Source organism: Manis pentadactyla, chromosome 15 (genome assembly GCF_030020395.1).
Source record: "Manis pentadactyla isolate mManPen7 chromosome 15, mManPen7.hap1, whole genome shotgun sequence".
Classification (NCBI taxonomy): domain Eukaryota; kingdom Metazoa; phylum Chordata; class Mammalia; order Pholidota; family Manidae; genus Manis; species Manis pentadactyla.
This window is the reverse complement of record NC_080033.1, coordinates 43,138,703-43,156,622: the sequence shown is the minus strand read 5'-3', so window position 1 is coordinate 43,156,622 and position 17,920 is coordinate 43,138,703. Positions and strand designations below refer to the sequence as shown.

Genomic DNA, 17,920 nt, shown 5'->3' with positions numbered 1-17,920 from the left:
GGACAGTAACTCTGTCACTCACCTCCTCTGGTAGCTTTATAGCCATAGGGTGACAAAAGGTGAGAAAAGTTCAGCCTAACCAGTATAATCTGGAGTCTCCAGAGCATTTTTGCAAAGCCACAAAAAAATGAGTAGTTTTAAAGCTGAGGTCTGCTTAGTAAGACAAACCTGCTCAGGCTGGGGAGGGGTTTTAAATCACATTTATTAGTCAGACATGAGGAAACTATAATCAACAACAAATACTGAAATCCTGAAGTACACTGCAGCCTGCATACACTCAGTATGATGGAAAAGATAAAATCAAAGTATGGTTTTATTAAACATCTTCGCTAAAGGCTAGAATTTAGAGCAAAACACAGACCCATATTAGGAGATACCAATCTTAAGTTTCTTAGATTTAAAATAAGTAAGGAATTTACTCATGGCCAAGGAGGAGCTGGTGATAATCTCAGCCCATATAACTAAACAACATAACATTAATTATGGAGGCATACATTAAACCTACAGAGCCACTGAAATTGTTACTTTGCAACTCAGGGCAAATGCTAACAGATGTAAAGAAAGCAAATACACCAGTAATTTATTTTCCTTCCTATGAATCTATTATGGTAAGCTTCTATTATTTGCCTCCTTAGCATTCCTCATTCTACTGCAGCAAAATCCCACTATTCATTTGGAAACCCATCCTCTTCCCCAGTCTCAGTCTATGTAGTCTGAGTAGAGCTCTAGCTCTATTACCAGGGGTAGAATGTGCAACCCAATGCTAAGCCTATCAGCCCACATTTCTCTAGTCACACAATTGCATATAGGCATATGTTCAATCAGAGTAAGTCTTGAGACTATAAGAAGACTCAAGAAAAGGATTCTACAACCATTTTGCTACCAACAGGAACCAGCCAAATAAAGTTAAAAATCAGGTCCTGGTGATAGCAGCTGATTCTTGATCAAGCTATTCCTGAAGGCCTTTTTATTTAAGCCAATTCAGATTGAGTTTTCTGTCCCTTGCATTTTAAATAATCTATGTGTGTCTCTGTATCTGTGTGTGTGTGTGTGTGTGTGTGTGTGTGTGTGGCTGAGTAAAATTTGGAAGGGTAGGAATTTGTTTCCTATCTATTTTCCAAGTCTTCTATCACTCATCTTCATTGAACAAATTTTACCATCAAAGTACAACTTTATCCATCCCAGAACTCTTTTTACCTTTGCCCTCTAAAGAAACAGAGTTTTCACAGCTTAATGTTGGGTCTGGCTTCACTACAGTAATCATGTTCCAGATACAGACACAGAACTATTATAATCTTCACCTGTTACCACAAAGATTTTTTTTTTATTTATCTATATTGAACTTTCATGAGCCTTACAAAAGCAACTTGTGAAGATTTAACAATAGTAAAAATTACTCAAATAACTAACCTGAGAACACCAAGTCATATGAAAGGGTTTTAGTTTACATTAACTAAATGTTTGTTTGATATGTAGAACTGATTTCAGTCAAAGCTGTTTAAACAAAAAAGAAAAAAGGAATGTAGACAACATTAAAACAATAGTTGCTAAACCTTATCTGTGGTGTTAAGAGAGACAGTAGTTAACAGAAGTAAATCTGACTGCTTTGAAAGGAGAATAAATAAAGTGTAGTTCAACTGCTCTGAAGATACAGGTTTAACATTATTACAGGAAAAAAGTTCTTTTTAATAGATTTCACATGAAATTTGCTCACACTACAGACAGTCTGTCAACAAAGCAGCAAGCTCTATGTTACGGAAAGCAGAAAAGATTTTATAAGCTTTTCTTAACTTTGGGGTGGCAATTTACATTGATGAGGGTAAAACATATCAGCCTCGGCAACCTCAGTATTGCAGGAAATAAAATAGATTATCATATGTAATTAGTTCTTTCGACCTATCAGAGTACTCTGGAGTCTGGTTTTCAGTAAATTAAAACTCAGAAGCAAGGAGAGGGACATAACTGGAAACTTTGTGATCAGACAAAAAAGCAAAGAAAAGCCCTGTCCATTTTAATAAACAATGACTTCATCTTCTCAGATGCCCAGCTAACGACTATCTTTTGAGACAGAACAGTGTCATGATTAAGAATAAGGGCTCTGGAGTCAGTTCAAAACTGGGCTCCACTACTAAATGACTAATGCCATCTATAAAATAAAGACAATTACATATCAACATAGGTTTGTGGTAAGGACTAAGTGGGTTAATGATGAAGAGCCTACTAAATGCCAGGTACTTGCTAGATGCTAAGAACACAAACTGAGCAAGACCACAAGGCCTAGAACTTACTGTTCTCAAGGATCTCGCAATCTTACGATATTTTCTCACCAGGAAACGTTTTAATATCCTTGTCAGTTTACACCTACACCCCTCCCATTGAGGAGTTAGAAAAGTTCAATACTGAGGACTTCCACCTAACCCAGTATTATTCATGAGCTGAAGTGTGGCCCATGAGATACAATCTTTGTGGGCACCAAACCCACTAGAATGCGTTTTACTCAACTCCATAACCTGACTTTCTCATTTCAATGCTGTGGGCAAAAAAAAAAAACAGGGTTTTAATCAAACGCCAGCCTCACCAGATCCCCCATTGCCAAGAGAAGCAGTTGGCTCCTTTCTTAAAATTAATTAAGGAAGCAAAAGATTTTTCCTGCTGTTTGATTCAGAGTTTGTTACCAAAGAAAAATTTTTTTTTTAATTTTTCCTTCCCAAACTCTGGAGATGAGAAAGGAAAGCCTGCAGGGTAGACTCTGCATAAACACCAAAGAAAGGATCAGGACTCAGAAAGAATGAAAGCCTTATTACTTTAGGGATTAAAAAAAAAAATCAAAGTCCAGCCGTACTGACTGATGGATCAAGTTCCACCCATGATAGGAGGAGGGTCTTCATCCCCTTCTCCAGGGTGTGGTCCCTCTGGGAAGCTCAGAACTACCACATCAGATAAGCCAACAGGAGGGCAGCAGCTGACTTGAGGCCAAGGAACACTCTACAGGTGACATGGATCCTTGAAGATGTGAGCGGCACGGGGACAACAGCCAGGCGCTCCCTCAAGGTTCTCTGTGAGTTCATGACGCTTGTAAACTCAACTCCCAGACTTTGGCTATACCCTTAACAGAAATGCACTATTGTTCAATCTTCTGAGCAGTTATAAGACAAAGGTAAGTAATGCCCACAGGTATCAGAAGGCACACTGATAGCCTAGAGGCCCTGCAAGATTTTGGAGGATCTTCTGAATCATTAGAGAAAAATGAAAATATGTTCATAACAGTGCTAGTATCATAGCTATGACCCAGAAAACCATCTCTATAATCCTCTTAACCAACCTGTACCCACCTACTCCATGGAATAGTCAAAAAGGAAACCAATTAAGAAAAGCTTTTCTCCTAGAAATGTCTAGAAAAGTCTGAAGGGGAAGAAGAAACAGAATCCACCCACCTACCTGAACATCAGTCACTGGGTACGTAGGCACTGGGCAGCACCACTCACGATCATTACTTATGAGCCACTACATCACCATATAGTTGTGAATCAACCCCATCACTCTTACAGGTAGACAACCGTCACCTGCTTTTCTCCTACCAAGTTAGTTTGGGCTCTTGACTTGGCCCCACGTGAGATGTGTGAATACGCCCACTGGGGTTAACATCTCACTGTAATAACCAATATAAATTATTTCAGTGAGAAAGACATGAGACCAGGGAGAGATGCTAAAGTCCAATCTACAAAGAGCTACCCAATGAAGGCCTTTTCACTGGAGCTCACAGTAAGGGAGATGTAGGTCTGATCGGTACAGAAATAGAACCAAACAATGCCATCAGAGGAAATCCACTTGGTGAAGAGAATGAATCCCAAATTTTACTATTTTTAAGCAGGTAAACAACTACTTTTCTTAGCAAGGGAATTTTTTAAGTATAACTGATGTACAATATTCTATTCGTTTCAGGTGTATATCATAGTGATTTGATATTCTTATAGATTATGAAATGATCTGCAGGATAAGTCTAGCTCCTGTCTGTCACCATACAACACTATGACAATACTATTGACTATATTCCCCATGCTGTACATTACATCACCACGACTTATTTATTTTACAACTGGAACTTTGAACATCTCTCTTTCACTATTTCACCTGTGCCCGCTCTGATAACCAACAGTTTGTCCCCTCTATGAGTCAAAAACAGACTATTTAATAACACAGAGGAAGATTCTGCTTATAATCGAACAAAAAATTTTTCCAAGCATCTTAAATTGGGGAAAAAATATCTTACAGTATACTCAGTTCCAATCCCCAGAGTTTCCAAATTGCTTAGTTAGAAACCATCTAAGACAAGGAAAACAAACCCTTCTAAATACATACAGCCTAAAAGCCTGCAGCACATAAAACCCAGGGCTTCATCCTATAATTAGTCCAGCAAAGGCACATGGCCTTTAAGAAAGAGGAAAGCGAACAGTAAGAACCAGGGGTAACTAATATGGACATTCATGCTCTTATTTAACAAAAGCACACAGTAGAGAGTGAGCATGCAAATGCTTGATCCCAGGCCAATTTATATGGCAAAAAAAAACCAATTTCAGACAATGTGCCCTGACATGCAGAATTAATTCTTACAGTAGGAGATGACCTTGAAGAATCAAAGATTGGGAGGGATGTAGAAGACTAGCACACACACTCTTTAGATTCAAGATCTCTCTCTCTCTCCAGTCTACCTTAGGCTGCCCCCAAGAGGCTAAGGTTTCTGATACACCTCTGCCCCACTTAGCTACTAACATACACATGTCACAAACAGCCAGTCACTTTCTGAAGCAGATGGATTCAGATGACAACATTCTACTGTTAGATAAACAGTGTGATTTCACAGAGTTCTCCTGCCCATTGATGAAAACGAGACATCACAGTCAGCCACAGAAGACCAGAAAGGACAGAGGGGAAACACAGCCCACATGCACGTTAGAGAGAATCCCCATTCTGCCAGCCTGACTCCTAAAACTGCAAGGATTTTAGAGAAGGAAGCAACTCATTCCCAGATGAGAATTTCTTTACTACAAATATGGAGAAAGACATAATTTTGCTCCCAAGTCTAATTCAGTGAGGTCACCAGGCATATAAATGCTTTTTTTTCCTTTCTTGAAGTTCTAGGTATCAGCAACACCTCCAGCAAGGACCAACAGGAGAGAAAATGGGACATTTGCCAGGCACAACGAAGGACTGAAAGTCAGTCCTGAGTGCAGTTTAGCATTAGAAGTGGTTATTATTTCCCTGAAGGGCAGAATACCTTTGCCTTTTGTTCTGAAGATTACTGCTATGTTTCACAAAGTATGGGGCTGCTCATTAAGATATTAAGGGTCTTTTTAAAGATATTATATGACATTCTAGAAGTAGACATTGTTTCTTCTATGCTGAAAACCCCACTCAATGGCTCTCCATTTCCCTCAAAGTAAAAAGGGAAGTCCTTGACCTTACAAACACCACCAAGGACTGATACAATCTGCTGCTCCCAGGTTCCCTACTTTGTGACCATATCTCCTGTAACGCACAACCTCACTGGTAACACTCAGATCACACTGTCCTTTAACTAGTCCATGAACACCAAGCAGCCTCCCACCTCCAGTACCTGCAGTAGCTTTTCCCTCTGCCCGGAACACTGCTTCCCAGATATTCACATGACTCACCCCTCCATCTCCTTCAGGACTCTGCTCAAAGCACATCTTCTCAGTGGGATGATCTCTAGTTATCTCAGTCTCCATTAACTCTGCTCTATTTGGGTGTCTGTTTCATTGGTTTTTTTTGTAGCACTTGCCAACTTTTAACATACTATATAGTTAACCAATGTATTATGTATTACTTACTGTCATCTCCCTGCAACAGAATGTCTACATTATTTACCAGTACATCTTAAAGCACACAGAAGAGCACCAGGCACATAGTCAGTGATTACGTATTAAAAGGATGAACGACAACATTTTGTATTCTAAATTCTCCATCAATTCTTCTAATTATAGCAAAGAGAAAGTCTCAGAGTGGTGATAATGTTTGACAATTCTCTACCACTTGGTAATCTCTTTTTCCCTTCTAATGTTTTTGGATTTTTGTTTTCTAGGTATAATTTACCGACCATAAAATCAACCCATTTTAAGTGTAGATTTCAGTGTCTTTTAGAAAATGTTTTGAAGTTGTGCACCAATCTCTCTTCCTCACAGGAAGAACGGAGACTTTAGGCTCAGAGCCTACCCCCAGCAAGAGCATCGGCTGGAATGTAATGATACTGCTCTGTTTTCATGAGCTAGATTTTTCTGGTTACTTTTTCTTCTGTCTAATGATACTGATTTTCCACTTAAAGTGGTAATATAAAGCTTCCTTTTAAAAAATTTATTTGTAAAAAAATTGAGTTGACTTTTTAAAGTATTAAATAGATAACAATAGATACAATCCAAAGATAAAGCAAAAACTGTAAAAGTATTAAAGAGAACAGCAAGGTTTGTGAAACACTGACTCATGGGATGCAGATCTGTTGGTCTCACAGACTACAGAGTTGCAACTAGTTTCAAAAATAAAATACAACGCATTGCCACTTACTTCTAGGGACCCCCTCAATCCCCATCAGTCTTTGTTGGGAGACTATCATAGTTCTCGTGTTTCTGCATGTCTTATGAGCAAAGTACTGACTGTCCTTTGTCTCAGACACTCATTGTAAGGATATTTTGTATCATGAATAGCCTTGAAGGATATAGTTTCTCTTTCTGGAACAAAGGGCAGGATTGCTGACAGACTTGGAGGACAAAGACAATGTCTTGATTTGGAGCAAGAAACAGACATGCTTACTACCCATAATAAAAATGCAGGTTCCTTTAGCTGAGGTTCGTCTCCCATAATGCAAACCCTCCATGTTCACAGGTTACCTGGCCCACTTTGCACTGCCCTGTAGAAACAGTCTTGGAGAACGGGCACAAAAATCCTGATACTCTGACTATTGCTAATGTTTTAAATAATAAACTCTCCTTATCTCTGACCTAGGAGTCTCATGTCTTATACCCATATTGCAGCAGATTAATTTATTATCTTGCAAGTAAGAGGGAATCTCAGATCCTTTACAATTCTTGAGAGTCCTCACCTCATTGTGGATATCTTCTCCTTGTTTCAAAACTGCAGGATCCAATGATTTCAAAGAAATATCACCATTGCCCACCTCGTCATGGACATTCTGCAGAGCCAACTGGCAGCGCTGCAAGATATAATCCAAGGTTCCTGTCGAGCACTGCAGAGACAGAACCAGCAATCAAGATTATAAACAAAATCCAGGTTTACCATGCCTCTCTTCCTGGAGGTGTTCACATTTGTCCCCTTCCTGTACATTCACCTGTCACCGTTAGAAACTCAGCCTCCACTCCTTAAGAAGTACTACAAGTTGCTTGTTCACCGCGCTCTGTGCTGCCAGTTTGGCCACACCTGGGTCGCTCATCTTGCTGGTTTTCTTTCATCAAGCAGGCCAAGTCTCTCTAACTAAACAAGAAGGCTCCCTGAGGCGAAGGCCATATATATACTATTTATCTATATATGTATTCTTTTCTACATATACTACAGCATTTAAAATTGAATCCTAAATGTAAAAAAAACTTAGTAAATAGCTACTGAATGCATAACTAATGCACACTGTGGATTAACTTAACCACAAAGTCAAGGATACTGATTTTGTCTCAACTGCCCCAAATCTAGCACTGAGAAAGAAAAGGAACCAGACTGTAGAACTGGTTCGACAGCACACAAAATGGAACAGTACTGGCAGAAAAATAAACTGAAGCTATAAACACAGGGCAAAGAACTCATTTTCTTTTTCTGCAAAAACCATACATTAAGCAGTTGCTATCCTTGGCAGAATAGATTCTTCAAATAGTGGAGATGTGACTTATGCCCTCAAGGCATGTCGAAGGCATCACTTAGCATGGGGGTATCAGCAAGGGCGCAGATAACTAGTTCATCTCTCTCTCTGGGTATGTGGGAGCAAAACAGAGGTTAAATGGACAAACTCCTTCTTTGAATGATCTATGTCAGAAAAGAAAAGGATGCAGATGTAGTGGGTACCCATTTGTCTTGGTAACGACATGATTTCCTAGAATGACAAAAAAGAAGCTATAAATATTATTTAGACCCAGTGAGGGAAATGTGTCCCTAAAGCATCCACATTTTAATATTTATAATTTAAACTGATCCCTTAGAAAGAACCTTAAGCTTAATCCCCTGGTACAAAAATTCTTTTAACAGTTACTGCCATTTTATACAAGGTGACACGGAACAAGCATGAGAAAAACAAAGCTACCGTGCCAAAAACAGAAGCTTGACTAATAAGTATTTTAATATGAAGATCTCAGTGCTGGGAGCACACGGGCAGGCAGGCAGCTCCAATTTACTACAAAGAAAAAAACCAAAAATGCAGCTGAATTACAACTCACTTTTCTCCCACAGCCACTCCTACAACACCTTTTTAAATGACACTCTCTATAAACATATTCTACTTGCACCTACATAAGGGGTTATTAATTGCAATGTTATTTCTTATAACAAATTATTGGAAACAACCTATATTTCCTCTCAATAGGGGACTAGTTAAACTAGGGTAGAGAAATACTTGAGCCACAATAAAAAAATAAAGGAAGGAAGACAGAATATACATTTTTTCTGGGTGTACAGTGTTTTATGATGTAAAGAACCTATCATCAGGCCTGGGTTTTTGTTTTCTTTTATTTTTTTGTAACAGTTTTATTGAGATATAATTCACATGTCAAAAAATTCATACATGTAAGGCATACAATTTGATTTTTCTTGGTACACTCAGAGTTGTGCAGCCATCACTATTACTTTTAGAACATGCTTATCACCCCCAGAAAGAAATCCTGTAGCTCTCAGCAGTTATCCCCTCCCATTTCCATCAGCCTCCCCAGCCCTAGGCAACCACTAATCTACTTCCTATGTCTATAGATTTGTCTATTCTGGTCATTGCATATAAACGAAATCAGACAATTAGTCTTGTGTGACTGGTTTCTTTCACTTAGCATAATATTTTCAAGGTTCATCTAGGTATTAGTACTCCATTCCCTTTTATTGCCAAATAATACTCAATTGTAAGGATAGGCATATCTATAGGCCTTTTGCTTAACCCCACTCATTAGATGATGAACCTTTGGGCTGCTTCTACTTTGGGGCAATTATGAATCAAGCTACTATGAACATTCATGTTGAAATTTTCCCTTCTCTTGGGTCTGTGGGTAGGCATGGAATTGCTAGATCATATAGTAACTCTGTAACCTTCTGGGGAAGTGCCAGACAGTTTTCCAAAGTGGCTGCAACATTTCACATTCCCTCCAGTGGTTCCAATTTCCACTCATCTTCACCAACACTTGTTACTGTGAGTTTGATTACCTAGTCATTCTAGTGCGTGGGAAGCAGTAGCTCCTTGTGACTTTGATTTGCATTTCCCTGATGACCAATGACGTTGAGCATCTTTCCATGTGTTTATTGGCCATTCGTCAATTTTCTTTGCAGATATGCCTATTCAGACCTTGTGCCATTTTTAAAAGTTGGATTTTAATTACTGAGCTGTAAGAGTTATTTTTATATTCTAAAGACAAGTACCTTGTGAGATGTATGATTTGCAAATATTTCCTTCCAATCTGTGGGTTGTCTTTTCACTTTCTTGATGGTACCCTTTGAAGCATAAAAGTTTTTTCAATTTGAATGAAGTAAAATGTACCTATTTTTCCCTTTGGTTGCTTGTGCTTTTAGTGTCATACTAAAAAAACCAGTGCCCACTCTAAGGTAAGTATTACATTTTGATAAGTAGTTATTACCAAGGTTTACTGAAACAAAACAAAACAAAACAAAAAGTGCAGAGTGGTGTGGAGAGTACGTACCATTTGTATAAAAAATACTTTTTAATTACATACATATTTGCTTCTGTATGTACTAAGTATCACAGAAAGGGTAACAAGAATCTGATAACCTCGGTTGCCTCTGGGGAAGAGGAGCTAGTTGGCCTGAGTAGAAAGAGACTTGAACTGTATACTCCTAGATACTTTCCGAGTTTGAACCATTTGAGTAATTACCTATTCAAAATATAATTATACATAAAATTTAAGTTTAAAAAAAAAGGTATTCTGGCTTGAATTTCATGAACATTCTGTCACAATCAGAATAAAACTAAAATCAAATAAAGGTCGAGAGTCATCAGATCTCAACTTAATTCAGTCATATGTACCCAAAAACCTGAATAGATTTCTTCCGTCATTAACTTAAATCAATTTTAGAACATCATTTCCTTAAAACAATTTCCTACATATTGTGAATAGACAGAAAATAGCAAATCTTTTTGTTTGGCTCAGATAAGGCATGTAATGCTTATATTGCATGAAGGAGAAGACATTAATAGAGTGAGGGCTATGAAGTTATATGGATTGTTTCTCCCTCTTTTATTACTGAAAACAATAATTTAGGATGAAATAAAAATTTTTAAATAAGACAAAAACATAATCCCACCGCTTTACCCTATTTTAATTATTTTTAGTGCATGTGATTTTTTGCCCACACAGTTGTAATCAGTATATACATATCATTGTATATAGTTTTTCACTCTCTGTACATAAGTACTCAAAACTACCATTTTCAATCATTGCTCATTGAGGTGATAAAAAAACTTTATTAACTAGTCACATACTATAAAGGCACTAAGATTCTATCCAACTTCTTGCTATTACTAATCATGCTAAAGAAACATCTCTCTATATATATAAATATATACACACACACACTTCATATACATAAATAAATATACACACATTCTTTTGAATTATTTCCCAAAAACAGTGTTATGAGATCAAAGATACAAATATTTTTATGCATACCTCCATATAGCTTTCCAAAAAGTATACCAGTTAGAAAAACTACTAGAAGTATATGAATGTACCAGTTTCACCAGTAATGTACCAGTAACTTTACCAGCACTGAATATTACTGTTATTGACTTCTATAGAAATACTTTGGTAGAAATAAAAAGTTACCTTAAAATGGTGATTTTTAAAAATTACTTTTAACTTCAAGGTGATTTTTTAAAGTATGTATATACTTGGTCACGTATAAGAGTCAGCAAACTTTTTCTTAAAAGGCCAGATAGTAAATATTTTGGTTTGTAGTTCCTAAGATCTGTATAGTGGCTGATTTGTCACTACAGCTCCAAAGCAGCCATAAACAATATATAAACAAATGAGTGTTGCTGTGTTCCAATTAAAATTGTATTTCCAAAACAGCTGCCTGGCCCATGGGCCATAGTTTGCTGACCCTGATCTATAATATAGAAAGCAAGACAGTCACATCACTCTCATCATATATGTCTTAAACAGTAAAATGTCATGAAGAATATAAAAGACATGAAGGTAATGTTTTTTCTCCCAAGAGCATCGCTACACATATCTAACACTTCATTATAAGGTATTTAATTAATGCTCACAATTTTGCCTAAAAATCAGAAGATACAAATACAGCTATGAGTAAGAAGAAAAAGCTAAACCTCAAGTTATTTGAAAACACTGCTACTCTCATAAAAGTAGTCCACCTAGAGAAAAGGAAACAAGGCCAGAGGGGTCCTTTTCACACTGAACTTTTGTGTATGTGTGTATTTCTTGCAAGAGGTAGAGTAGAGGTTTCCTAATCTCTCAGAAGTTTTAGCCCCATATTTCCAATTTCTGTTAGACCTCCCCACATGGCAGATCTGAAGCAGCCTGTTCAAAACATGAGAAACTATTTCTTCCCCTAATGTCTTAGACTCCCTGCTTCTACTAATGGTGTCATCTCCGAATCTCCCAGAGCCATTCAAGAACCTGGCAGATGAAAAGCATCCAACAGAGTTTGACTGGTTTGCTCATTCACTCATTCATTCATTCACTACATCCCTCTCTCCACATGGCCAAGCCTGACACTGTCTCCTGTTACTCACAGGAATGCCTTCTTTTTCCTGCTGTCGCCACCTTGGTTCAGGTAGGTTTCATTGATGCTTGGTTTAACTGATGTCTCTTATCATTTTCATCTTACTAAATATGTCTCTAATGCATCACTACCAAGATAACAAATAATCAGTAACCCCCACCTGTTAATGAACAAACACCTACTCTGACATCCTAGGTCTTTTACAATCTGGTCCCACGGAGGTATCAGCCTTATCTGCTATCTGGGATCCAGTCAAAGTACGGCCGCTCAACAGCCCTATGTATCCCCATCCCATAAGATTTCCACCTGAGTCCTCACTGCATTAGCTGTTCAAAATGTCCTAAAGTCCCCTAATCCCTACATGTTCAGCTCCTACATGTCACCTCACCCAGAAAGCCTTGTCTATTTTCTTACTCTCTATTCTGTGCAATACCTACTCCTAGTACATAAGCATCTTAAAGACACCAAACATGCCAACCATTCCTAAGCACCTAAATGAATACTTTGAATACTGGAAAGTTCAACAAGATTGCAGAATGGATGAATTAATTAAATTACTTCTTTTATTCTGAACAGTAGCTTGCAAGCAATAGCAACTCTTAAAATTGAGAAGCATTGATAATTTAATGTCTCTTGCTTTACTGTATATACACTCTACTGTATAAATGGAGACAGAATAGCCTCCTACACAAAGAGCTGTGGTTGTTCCTGTCTCCTATTAGCTTTTCATCAGGATACATATAAAGATAGTAGTAGTAGTAGCAATAATAGCAGAAATAATTTAATCATAATAGTGGCTGACATTCTTTGAATGCATATTGTACACCAGCCACTGTTCTAAAAGACTTACACGCATTAACTCATTTAATCCTCACAACATTACCAATTAAGTATAACTGTTATCATCATCAAATATATTTCCCCAAACTTTTATCCATCATTTTGTACCAGCCCTCCGAACACAGCACTAAGCATCTATTATTCCAGATTAGATTATGAAAGACGCAAGGATATATACTTAAGTAGTCACACACTCAAAGTGACCACAAGACAAGGATACTTGGAAGGCTGAAAGCTAGAAAGACAGATGCCTACAACATCTTGTATTACAAAAATGGAGGGTTTTTGTACAATACGAAGCACATATTAGATGCTCTGTAAATGCTAGCTCACTTCCTTTTTTTCCCTTCCTTTGCTCCTTCCTTCCTTCCTGACTTCCTAACAGAACTTACTTTTCGGCATCTCAGATAAATTTTGTGTGTTTATTTGTCTCCCCAACTAAAATGAAAATTAAACAAAGGCAGTGGCCATAACTGTCATGTTGATGGCTCTCTTTCTCAAGTTTATAAAGCTGCTGAACACCTAACAGGTACTCAAATACTTAGATGAATGAGTGAATGAAAGAGAGAAGCAAGGGAGATAAGGAGAAAGAGAGGAAGGACTGCTTGATGGGCTTTCTGGCACTTGGATTTAAACAGACACTCATGCCCTCTACACCACACAGCAATGTGACAGTCCCCTAGAAAAACTGAATTACCCAAAGACATGACACTGCCTATAGACTCACACAATCTCAGGACTGAAAAGGCCTTGTGCTTGCACTTCCCTGCCACCTTGTTGCATCCCTTTTGCCCAACTTTCTCCCATGGGACCCCTGTGGTTGGATGAAAGTCAAGCTATAAAAGCAAAGCACAGATAACAAGCTTGCATATAAAGTTAACTTACAATCCTTTTCATGATTATTCCACTGTCTCTGAAACCCCTCTTAATTGAGCACACAGCACCCCAGCATGACTACTAAGAGTTTTCCTCATCTCTTAAGTTTCCACTCTGAACTAGTCCAATCAGCTGACCATCAGCTACTACAAGTGGTGGCAGAATTTAGCACTAAAGGCTGGGTTATGAACACAACTGGGAGTCAGAAATTCCTTGGCACCACTGTAACTTTCTCCTTAATTTACATTCACATGCCCAGGAGCCTGACCAAAAAGTTAAGGCAAATGTAAATTCTCAACCACGCAAGCCCAGTCACAGCTAACGCGTGCACAAACACAAAAATCCACCCCATTTCCTTCTGGCCATCTCCTGCCCTTGACCTTGACAGATACTAACCCCTTAGAAAATCTCTAACTAGCAACACCTGCCAATGGTATTTACCTTCTCCAAGAAACATAAACCCAAAGAAGCAAAATATACTTATCCCACACTGCAAATACACTTTTTTAAAGCTTTTTAATCCAAAAAACTCAAAATTTAAAAAAGCAAGTAAATAGAGACTACAGTCTAGTTAGATGGAAGCAATTTTCCTATCAAATACTCTTCCAAAGCTCTATGTTAAATTGCTCATTCAACCATTTCTGTCACATCCAGTTAAGTTTGAATCACAATTTTATTTATACTTACCTCTGCCACTCGGTGGGTGGAACTAAACCGAGGTGGAAAGCCAGCCAAAACACAGTGTTGGTGGGTGGCATTGAGATCATCTGCAGGAAAAATACCAAAAATTAAAAAACATAAAACCACACACACAGTTATTAGTCACTATATACTATTTAACAAAATACAAAGTAAACAGTAAATCAATCATTCAAGGAGAACAACATAACCAGGAATTAACACTTATTTTGTATTCTTTAAACCATTTTTTATAAGTAGGGTAAGTTTATATATGTGTGTGCATGTATAATACATATATTAGACACACATATATAAACATCAAAACCATGACACTTTGAAGAGTAAAAGGGGATGTTATTAATAATTATTCCAGAACAACAGGTGTAGACTAGGGCTGTCCTACAAACAGGATGCATGGCTATTCTATTTACTGTGTGACTTTATAATGCCTACTCACCACAAAGTTTACTATTTATGGATTGAATTTCTTTCTCTTTCTCATGATGTATCTAATTCTACCCATGCCTGTAGATAATAAGCCAAAAATTCTTTTATATTATTTGGGGTTGAACATCTTTTATCTGAATATCTGCCTCTTTCTCTCTCCAAAGTATCAATTTTGCCCTAACAATTTTCCAGGCAACAAACCAACCCAACTCAGCATGTTGCAAAGCACTGGCTCTCAGAAAAGAATTCAAGCCTGTGGATTCACAACCTAAGGATGGAGTAGGTGGTGAATTCATTAGCTGAAGAATAGGCCTAAAACCAACGACATGCTCTGGAAGAAAAACCAATAGCCAAGTTGTATATTCTATGAAACTGTGCCACATGTCAGGCGAAATCTGTATCACCTCTGCTTAGGACATCACTTCCTCTACTATAAAGGAGAGCATTAAGTACTACTGTTCCCCAGCAGTGCATGATTTCCTATGTAGGCAACAAGGGCTTCCTACCAAGATACAAGAAAGACAATGATTTGAACAGAAAGTCAAAGACCACCACACCCTTTACATGTCAGCAAAAATCATCTACAATATTATCCCTAAACAAAAGAATGGAAATGTAAAATGCTAACTGAATGACTCCTGCTTCTGGACATTTTGGAGTAACAGTGACAAGGTTTGCCCTCCTACCTTTAACTATAAAACAGACCAAAAACAAGAAACAAAGGTTTCTGATGCTGGAAAACAGAACATGATACAGTTCCAAAGATAAGAGAAATAAATAAATCTAAATAAAAGAAAATAAAAATACCTATAATTGTCCTACCTTACTACCTGGAAACAGTTTCAAAGACACAGAGTATGGAGAGGAAAGTCAAACAGAACCCAGAGTTTTCAGTTTTCCTTCTTACTGAGTTGTGAAGCCAGAGACTGGAGTTTAGGAGGGCCAAGGCAAGTAGGATTTGTAAGGCAGAAGACTGGAATAGAAGAACCCAGAGAGAGAGCAAACAGACATCTGCAGAAGAGTTCCTTCAAGTCTTTGGCTGAGTACTGACCTGTGCAAGTACGAATAAAAACCTTCCAAAGGCAGGAAAAGAAGCACCAGGAAGCAATAGGCTTTCTGGGAACAAATCTGAGACTTCACACTAGACCAGGAATAGTTTTTGTTCTCAGTAGCCAGAATGTCTCCTAGTACATGAGATAATAGGCAGTTTCTTAGAAAAGCATCATCTTAGTAGAAGTCCTATATTAAAGGCTGCTCTAGTGCCACCTAATAGCTTGAAAGCAAGCCTTAAAAGGATCCAACTTTTTCCAAATAATATAATTACTCATTAGAGCAAAGTCCAATACTCCATGAATTTAACAAAATCAGGCACCTAACAAATAAATAATATGAAGCTTCAAAAGAGAGAAAATGTAGAATCTGAAATTTGCAATATCCAGCATCCATTCAAGAAGTAACAGAGGACACACAGGTTTAAGAATATCTGCTGATTTGCAAGGAAGGGTCTCAACTCTGATATAAATAATTCTATGTGGCCCTGAAGGCACACAGTCTTAACTCATGATTAGATTTATATCCTAGCAGTTCCTTTCATGCTGTTTCCAGACAAAGGTTCCTGCAGATAATCTTTTAAATGTGGAACTTTTAATTGTGGAGCTTCATGTGGCTGATGAAATCCCATTATGTTATCTATTTAAAAGTTATGGTTCAACTTTATATAAAGCTGTGGTAGAATGTTAAAAAAAAATAACAGAGGAGAGAAATGAAAGACATATGATATATAAGCTACATGTATCTTTTTTCTTTCATATACATATATAAATAAATAAAATGAAGCTTCTAAAGATAGAAAATGTAGAATCTGAAATTTTAAAAATTACACTGAATGAGAATCACAGCACTTTAGACACTGCAGAAGAAAGGATCAATGAACTAAGATACACAGAAATAGAAACTACCCAAAATGAAGTGCACAGAGAAAAAGGACTACAAAAAAAAATGAAAGGGCATCATCAATGAGCTGGGAGATACTATTAAGCAATTTAACATAATGTAACTTGAGTCTCAGGGGAAGGAAAATAACACAAAAAAATGTTTGAAGAAATGATGGCCAAAGAGAAAAATAAGAACAAAGAACAAGGGCAACAAATAGAAAATATTAATGAATAATGTAGATAGTAATCCAACTATATCAATAATCACTTTAAATGTTAATGGAGTAAAAACACCAATTAAAAGACAAAGGTTATCAAAGTGGATAAAAAACAAAACCCAACTGTATTATCTCTACAAGGAACTCATTTAAATATAAAGATTCATATAGATTAAAAGTAAAGGGGTGAAGAAATATATAATATGCTAAGACAAATAAAAACAAAGCTGGAATATCTATATGAATTGCAGACAGAGCAGACTACAAAGCAAGGAAAATTATCAGGGATCCAGAGGGGCATATCATAATGATAAAAGGGTCAAGTTCTCCAAAAGAGGTAATAATCCTTAGTATGTTATATGCCTTATAACAGAGCATCAAAATATGTGAGGCAATAAGTAACAGAACAGCAGAAATGGACAAATCCACTATTATAGTTGGAGACTTCAAAATCCCCTATCAGAAACAGACAGACATCCATCAGGCAGAAAATCATTAAGGCTATAGTTGAACTCATGAGCACCATCAATCAACTGGATATAACTGACATCTATAAACTATTTCATCCAACATTAGGTGAACACACATTCTTCTCAAGACCACTGGAACATTCACGAAGATATACTATATTCTGTGGCAAAAAACACACCTTAACAAATTTAAAAGAACAGAAATTATACCATGTCTGCTCTCAGACCACAAAGGAATTAAACTAGAAATTAGTAACAGAAAGATAGCTGGAAAATCCCAAAATACTTAAACAACACACTTACATAATAAATAATACATGGTTGAAGAGGAAATCTTAAGGCAAATCTTAAAATATTTTTAACCAAATGAAAATGAAAATACAACCTATCAAAATTTGTGGAATATAGCAAAAGCACTACTAAGAGGAAAATTTATAGCTTTGGATGTATATGTTAAAAAATAAAAAAATCTAAAATCAGTAAT

General features: G+C 37.2%; 1 protein-coding gene across 2 annotated transcripts in view; it reads right to left on the bottom strand.

Annotated features, from left to right (window-relative positions):
- Positions 1 to 17,920, bottom strand: part of FTO (FTO alpha-ketoglutarate dependent dioxygenase) — a 402,025-nt gene that overhangs the window by 206,275 nt on the left and 177,830 nt on the right. For both annotated transcript variants that reach the window (XM_036881013.2, XM_057492746.1), the window contains exons 5-6: positions 14,374 to 14,453; positions 7,112 to 7,255 (exon numbers count right to left, since the gene is read on the bottom strand). In XM_036881013.2, coding sequence (XP_036736908.1) covers positions 7,112 to 7,255; positions 14,374 to 14,453 — 224 coding nt within the window. The remainder of the gene's footprint in view (positions 1 to 7,111; positions 7,256 to 14,373; positions 14,454 to 17,920) is intronic.